General features: G+C 58.5%; 1 protein-coding gene across 1 annotated transcript; it reads left to right on the top strand.

Moving 5' to 3' along the window:
• The first annotated feature begins 1631 nt into the window (after nucleotides 1-1631).
• LOC130255665 (maestro heat-like repeat-containing protein family member 6) lies at nucleotides 1632-7293 on the top strand. Its single transcript, XM_056496613.1, has 14 exons — nucleotides 1632-1961; nucleotides 2324-2388; nucleotides 2512-3139; nucleotides 3390-3537; nucleotides 3746-3936; nucleotides 4019-4156; nucleotides 4435-4549; nucleotides 4717-4854; nucleotides 5084-5260; nucleotides 5393-5548; nucleotides 5707-5808; nucleotides 6172-6274; nucleotides 6550-6606; nucleotides 6896-7293. Exons 3-14 carry the CDS (start codon nucleotides 2979-2981, stop codon nucleotides 6943-6945), a joined length of 1536 nt encoding a protein of 511 aa, XP_056352588.1. The 5' UTR covers nucleotides 1632-1961; nucleotides 2324-2388; nucleotides 2512-2978; the 3' UTR covers nucleotides 6946-7293.
• Nucleotides 7294-7522: the final 229 nt, after the last annotated feature.

Below are 7522 nucleotides of genomic sequence, written 5' to 3'. Positions count from 1 at the left end.
CCCGATCAAAAAATAAGAGGGGGGATATTGTGGTGGATGCAGACCCAGAAGTTGTGAGCAGTCAAATCGTTGTTACAACAGTTAACAATAATGTTCTGCAAGCTGTTACATTACCTGCTATGCCGAGAGTATACATTCTGTACCCCTCAATCCCCCGTAACTCTGTATTCCCTGATGGTTCCCAGTTCCTATGTTTGCCTTTGTCCCTCATCTCTTCCGCCCTTCTCCCTATTTCCGGTCGCCTGCTGCTGCTCAAAAGACTCCGCCCCATATGCAAATTACCAATATTCCCAGACAGACCCTCCCAAAGGCAGAAGTCCCAGCTGAATCTAAACATTAAGAAAACCAAAGAACTACACCAAGTGCTGTGAAACCAACAACCATGGGCCATGGAGAACGCCTTAAACTACCAAGAAAAGACTTCACCAGAACAGCTACCACCCTGAAGGGAGAACACAACAATGACACCCCTAGACCAAGTGAGCTGAAGGTGAGATCTGTGCGTGTGCGTGAGGACTGGGACTCCCCATCCTGCCTGCAGGACGGATAAAGGACCTCTTCCCCACGACATCACTGGCTCAACTACAGCAGCAGGCAGCGACCCTTCCCATAGCCCCTTTCAATAAAAGAGCTGCATTTAATAAAGGCTTCGGCCCTGCTCATTTATTACAGTGTTGGGGGCTCTGCTGGAGGCTGGGAAAGCTCTGCAGAGGGATGGGGACAGCTGGGGGTCCTGGCGGGCTGTTGAGGGCTTCTGTGCAGCTGTTTAGGGGGGTTGGTGTTGGTGGGAATGTTGGGAAGGAGTTGTCTGGAAGGTGAGAGATCCAGGCTGGAAAAGGAGTCAGCTTGAAGGCAGCATCTGTGGTTTGGCCCAGCTTTGGTTACGGAGAGCAGAAGGAATAGCTGTGATTTTTCCTGTTGGTGGTCATGATTGTCCCGCAGGGAAGAAGAGGGGACAGCTGTACTTTATGGGCCACTTAGATATCTGTACCAGGAGAAGGATCAGCCATTTTGCAATCTACTCATTTGTTTGGGCTAATTTTGTAATACCAAGTGGACTTCAGTTCCTGTGAGCTTTTATTCCTTCATAGAATTATTGTGTTATCATCTCTTCATTGAAAACCATTTGAAAACCAAAGAATGGCCTTTTTTTGCCTCTGTGTAGCGTGGTTTTGCAAAGCGACTTTGAAGGAATGACGTTAAGGCAAATGAGTTGCTGCTTTGAGATGGAAAGCAAACTTCCAAATCTTTCATGTTCTCAGGCCATAGCAATGCATATGGGAAGTTTTCAGTATTTAGGAGCTACTTGTGTGGAGCAATTGGGAAGTAATCTTTCCTTAACTGAGGATTCTTAAATGCCCTGAGCCCGCAGAGCAGGGCAGCGTTTGCTGATGGTTGGAGCCGTTCCTAAAGATCCTCTCGGGCTGTCTTAGACAATTGGGGTGAGGGATTCCTTCCAGCCTGGGCCACTTTGGGGGGGCTGGGGGCAGCCCCAGGGCCGGTGACAGTGTGTGCAAGGGCCCTTTGTGACACGGTGCAGCATGGTCACCATGGCATGGAACAGGACAGGGTGTCAAAGGACCCTTTGTGACGTGTGGTGATATAAGAGCCGGCGGTGACACGGCCACGGCACAGTGCTCGGAGCACGCGACGGGACAGGACGGGACAGAGCGGTGCCGTGAGGAGCCCCCGCACAGCGCACTCCTTCCTGCCTGACCCGGAGCTTTTCTGAGTTACTCCTACAGCGGACTTTGCAGCCAGACTGCAGGACTGTTTGTCTGAGAGCTTTCCCAAGGCATCTTTCTACAAGGTGGCCTCAAGGCCAGACTCTGACATGGCAGGCAGATTTCCCAACTGTTTCCCACTCTTCAAAGTGTTCAGAAGAGTAATAAGGAGAGGCTCTAGAGCCCACCCAGCCCAACAGCCTGAAGAGCCAGAGCCGTTTCAGCCAATGCAGGATGGTGAGTGGCACAGCTGGGCCACAGGGCAGATGGGTGCTGCAGGATTGGCCCCAACCCGTGTCATGCCATGCCATGCCATGCCATGCCATGCCATGCCATGCCATGCCATGCCATGCCATGCCATGCCATGCCATGCCATGCCATGCCATGCCATGCCATGCCATGCCATGCCATGCCATGCCATGCCATCCCTTCCCCTGGGGACATGCCCAAACACAGGACAGAAGAGGGGCCAGGCACACCCCGTGCTCCATCCCCTGGGGCATCCCGGGGCTGTCCCTGCCTGGGGAGCGCAGGGCTGGGCTCTGTTCTCCGGCCTCTCCCGCAGCCCCTCAGCCCTGGCTGCGCTCGCTCTTTGCCAGGTGCAGCCATGGACCGCACACAAGAGCAGGACCCCACCCGTGGCCGCTTCCGCAGAGCACTGAAGGTACCTGCAGCCATCCCCACCTGGGCTGGGCCTGCTGTCGCTGCTCAGCCCAGCACAGTGCTTGGAGCACTCCATGGGACTTGCCTCTCATCCCTGTCCATTTTTCTCCTGCCGATGTTCCAGAAGTTTGTGCCTGTTTGGCGTAGAAAGACCAGCACAACAACAGAGGGCACAGCCGAGCCTGACTCCAGCCTGACTGAGCTCCAGGCAGAGCCTCATGTCAGCCCAGATTTGCCCGAGCGCTCAGAAGAGTCTGACTCTGCAAGGAGTGATGACAGGGCACAGGCTGACATGGCAGTGACTGAGGACGTGGGCATGACAATTGCTAACACTGGAGAGACTCAGGGCGTCACAAATACGGACAACACTCCCACTCTGAGTCAGGAACTTATAGTGGACTACATCAAAGACCCCTGTGCTTCTTCTCAGCAGCACTTAAGCAGCCTGTGGCCAGGGCTCGAGGCCTCCCAGGATTGTGTGCCCACTCAGGCCATGGTCACTGGGCCCCCTCAGTCTTTGAGGCCAGCACAGCGCAGCAGGAAGGGAAGCAGTTCTCGGGGGAAGCTTGGAAAGCGCTCCAAGTCTTCGCCATGCCTCCCCCAGGTGCCAGCCATGGTGAAAAGCATTCACCAGAGAGTGACATCCCGGGCACTTTAGATGCCAGGCTGCGCACTGACATTCTGAGGCTGGCTGGAGAACACCCTGCTGACGTGGTGCTGACCCTCCTGCGCTGTGCCCCAACGTGTGACAGGTACGGGGCCCACGGGCCTTGAGAGCTCAGGGCTCAGCAGCCTTTAGGGCCCATTGCCTTGTACAGCCTGTCCTGTGGGGTCTGCAGGAAAGGTGGAGAGCTCCAGGACCCTCAGGCCCCTCTGTTTCCTGAGCCTGCTGCCACTGCCAGGCTCCCTCCCTGCCTCTCAGTGCACTGGGGCTCTGTCACAGCTGCACAGGACATGGTACTGTGACTGAGACCCCCCTGACACCGAGCTCCAACCCCACAGAGCTGCTGCAATGATTTGGAGAGCCATAGGCACGTCGGGAACAGCACTGGAGAACGTGCTGCCAATTCTGCTCTGTGTCATGGACGACTGGCCTCTGCACAGAATGTGCACCTCTGATGGAGACAACGAAGATGTTTTTGCCCTTGCTGTGAGTTTCTGGAACTGGCCCTTGCTCCCCCCCAGGTCACCTCTCCATCAGCTCTCCATCCTCTCTGTGCCTCGGGCGCTGGGCTGAAACCTGGGCTAGGGACAGGCTCAGGGGGCACCAGGCCCGCTGCTCCCCCTGCCTCTCCCCTCGGGCCCTGCCCCATGGGCACCTCGGCACTGAGCGCTGCCTTGGGCTGCTTCTTTCACAGGCAACTCTGGTGCTCTGGGTGATGGTCCAGCTGCCTCACTGCCAGGAGGCAATGATGAATGCTTCCTACCCTCTGTTTACGGCTCTGCTCTTGCAAGTTGTCATCACCACACAGCAGGTGCCACCAGAGGAAGTTGATAACTTCTGGAGAGTGTGCCAGGAGCAACACTGCCTTCCCAGCAAGCCCAACAGGTCCCAGCCCTCCAGTCCTTCCCATGCCATGGTGGCCAGCACCAGTGCTCCCAGTGTGACCTGGACTTTGCTCTGCACACAGGTTTGCAGTGCAGACCATGAAGGCTCTGCTCATCTGTCTGCAGTATGAGCCTGAGGTGATGGCAATAGAGCGCAAGCGTGGCTGGGACACGCTGCTGTGTGCTGAGACCCAGCACTATGCCGTGGGTCTGCTGGCCAGGTGAGACCCCCATTGCCCCTTTTTACTCGACATTTGTGCTCTGTGCCCGGGGTGCCCCACACAGTGCCCGTGCTCATGGGCCAGAGGGCCTTGTCACCGAGGGACGACCAAGCAGTGTGGAAAAGGCTGGGAGAAGAAGTGCCCAAAAGAGGCAGCCTCCCAAAGTGTCCACATGGCCTCCAGGGATGCTGGTGAAAAACTGGATCTCTGTGAGTCACTTCCGGGAGAGTTTTGCCACCTCCCCACCTCAGGGTTTTGGTGCCTTTTTCCCCTGCCAGGGAGATTCGCTGTGTCTTGATGCCCTTGTGTTCCCATGTTGCACTCCACCTACTCCAGCTGCTCAGCACACAGGAGCCACGCTGGGACCTGCCCTTCCTGGCATTCCTTGTGGAGGTGAGCCTGATGGCCAGCGCTGCCTCCCTGAGCTGCCTCCCAGCTCTCTGTCCTCTCGTAGCCACAGCTGCCTTGGACGGTGCCCGTGCCCTGTGCTGCTGTCTGGGCCCAGCCCTGTGCGCTTCTGGGCTCCTGTGTGTCCCCTGTCACTGCCCTGCGCCTTTCAGGTCCTCGAGTGCCTGGATTTGAGTGAATGTGGTGACAGCATCCTTGAGATCATGTCAAGGTTCCTGCGGAGCAATTCCAGGGAGAGGCGTCGCCTGGCGCTCAGAGGCCTTGTGCTGCTCAGCAAGGATCCCTTGATGGTGAGAAGGGGGCAGCAGCGGAAGCTGCGCTGGGGAAAGCAGCCCCTCGGGCTGGCTGGGCTCCAGGAGCTGAGGCAGATGCTCCCAGCTCTCCTGCCTCACCTCCCTGAGCTCTTTGGGACAGGCCTTTGGCCGCTGGGCCCTGCGGCAGCAGGGTGAGGTTGCAGTGCCAGGGCAGTGTTGGTGGAGCCGTTCATGGCTTCACAGCACAGCCTTGTCTTCCACACAGGCCAGACCTATACGCAGCCTGTCTCGAAGCATTTTGAAGCTGTTGGCTGGTACAGATGGAGAGGTGATCGGCATGTCCCTCTCTGTGTTCATAAATATGTTCCAGAACAAACACCTCATGATATCCAGCACGGCTGCCCCAAAGCTGGCTGAGCCACTCCTGTCGCTCCTGGAAAACGTAAGGCTCTGTGCCCCCAGCCACGAGCAATGGCTGCTGCCCACAAACTTTGTGCCTTCCAGATTTATAGGCCTTTGTCAAGGTGCTCTGGAGAAGTTGCTTCTGAGGTCTTTTCCTCCACCATTCCTATAGGACAACAGCCATGTGCAGCTGCTTTCCATTCACCTCTTCTGCACGGTGATGGACTTGGTAGTGGACGAGGGAAAAAAGGCCCTGGAGAGAATTGTGAGCCAGAGCCTGCTCCCACTCTTCTTACACTGCCATGATGAGAACCAGCACGTGGCCAAGGTGAGGTTTTGTGAGATGCTGGTGGATCTCTGGGAGGCGGCTCAGCTGCCTCTGCTTTGGCACCTCCCGGGCTGCAGCCTCCTCCAGGCCTTGGCACAGGGACGCGGGTCCTGTGCCCTGAACTGCGGGGACATCTCCACATCTCTGCTGCTCTCCAGGCCTCTCGGGAATCGCTGGTTTGTGTGGCCGGGTATTTGAGAAAGACACATCTCCAGAGGGTGCTGAATACAGGGCAGCTGTGGAAGTTCACCGAGTGCCTGGTAAGGACGGCCTGGAAGCGCCAGGCTCAGGCTGGAGCAGCCCCCTGAGCGCGGCGCTCACTGTGTGCGCTCGGCAGCTGCGGCCCTGCCCAGCGCTGCACGCAGGGGCCGCACGGGCTCTTCTCCAGGCTCCTGCGGCCCCGAGCCGGCTGCCCACGGAGCCCCGGCCCAGCGGGGCTGCGGGCCGGGCCGGCACCGCGGCTCCCCGGGCACAGCCGGCCCTGTGCCCCTGCAGAGCCCGGCCCAGCGGCTGCTGGCCGCGCTCAGGGCTGTGCGGGCAGGGGAGGCCGGGGCCGGGCGCGGGCAGCGCCTGCCAAAGGGCCGGAGCCCGCCCCGACCCTTCCCTCCCGCCGCTCTCTGCAGCTGGCAGAGGACAGGAGCCGAGCGGCCGAGCACCTGCGCCAGGCCCTGCGGTACCTGCGGAGCCCACAGGAGCCCCTGCGAGAGGCGGCCGTCAGGTTCATGGGTGAGCCCGGGCTCCCTCCCCGCCCCGCCGCAGCTCGGCCCCAGCCCCGCCTGCTGCCCCGGCAGCTTCTGCCATCCGGGCCCGGCGCCGTGGAGCCCCGGCTGCCCTCGGCGCTGCTGCCGCCCTCTCGCAGCCGTGCCCTTGGGCGGCAGCGTGCGGCAAGGGCCCGGGCTGAGCCCTGCCGGGCCACGAGGGCCAGTGGCCACAGGGCTGGCAGCGCCGCTGGCAGGGAGCTGTGCCGCTGGGCAGAGCCGTGACAGGGTCTGTGTTCCCAGGGATGGCCAAGCGGTACCTGAGGGAGCACCGGGAGGACCTCCAGGTGCTCAGTGAGGGTGAGTGAGGGCAGCGGGCTGTGAGCGGGGCTGGCAGGAGGAGCTGCAATCCCTGCCCCGGCTGCGGAGGGCTCTGCTCCCTGTGCGGACGTAGGGTTGTGTGGACGGAGCACGAAGAGATTTCAGGGACACCAGAGGGATTCATGGCCAGCAGCTCGTGGCTGATCCTCTTGGCAACTGCTCTTTGCTGGCCATTGCAGGAGCTGAGTGGGATGCCCTTGGCTGGAAGGTCTCCTTGGATTCCTACAGGTCCGGCCTCTGACTACGACTCTCTTTTTCTCTGGTCCAGCCATTCAAGCCCCAAGGAAAGACACCAGTCCATCCCACTGGAACCTGTGAGCAGTGGGAGATCAGTTTGCCAGCAGAGCTGAAGAAGTGGGTTCATCTTGGGGATGCAGTGATCCAGTGTCCCAAGAACAGCACCAGGAGACACTGGATGGCACACCATATCCATGTGTCACTGGAGCTCCAGGGACAGCTGATGATTGGCACAGCTGAGCCTGTAGACAGCTCCCGTGGCTTCTGCCCTCTCCCTGCCTGTAGATAGCTCTCTCCCTCCAGCCCTGAGACCACGCTCATGCCTTTTTTCCTTTCCGCATCATTCCTTTGCTTCACACTGTATATTATCTCTTAGTACTGGTTCTGTATCTTGTGTTATAACAAATAGATTAAAGTGTTATCTCTATGAAATTTGTGTCTATTAAATAAACAATTCGTTTTGTAATAGACCTAAATGTCCGCTGTTAGGAACTTGTGAGCAAAAGTGGTTGTAGGGTGCTGGCTGCCTCAATAAAGCTAGTGCCTACTGCCAGAGGCCTGGGCAGAGGCAAGACTTGCTGAAACTCCTCTCTCCATTGGTAATATTCCCTTTGGTTCTCTGTGGTCCTTTCAGTCCTTGAGGCCTGCTGCCCTTGGC

Source organism: Oenanthe melanoleuca, chromosome 7 (assembly GCF_029582105.1).
Source record: "Oenanthe melanoleuca isolate GR-GAL-2019-014 chromosome 7, OMel1.0, whole genome shotgun sequence".
NCBI classification, from domain to species: domain Eukaryota; kingdom Metazoa; phylum Chordata; class Aves; order Passeriformes; family Muscicapidae; genus Oenanthe; species Oenanthe melanoleuca.
The sequence above is the reverse complement of the archived record's forward strand: the minus strand, read 5'-3'. Positions and strand labels throughout refer to the sequence as shown.

Excerpts from the sequence above, each read along its gene's own strand:
- LOC130255665 (XM_056496613.1), top strand. The coding sequence starts at position 2,979 with ATGCCTCCCCCAGGTGCCAGCCATGGTGAAAAGCATTCACCAGAGAGT. Across the intron at positions 6,275-6,549 it reads GGCGGCCGTCAGGTTCATGG|GGATGGCCAAGCGGTACCTG; the intron begins GTGAGCCCGGGC and ends CTGTGTTCCCAG. Across the intron at positions 6,607-6,895 it reads CCTCCAGGTGCTCAGTGAGG|CCATTCAAGCCCCAAGGAAA; the intron begins GTGAGTGAGGGC and ends TCTCTGGTCCAG.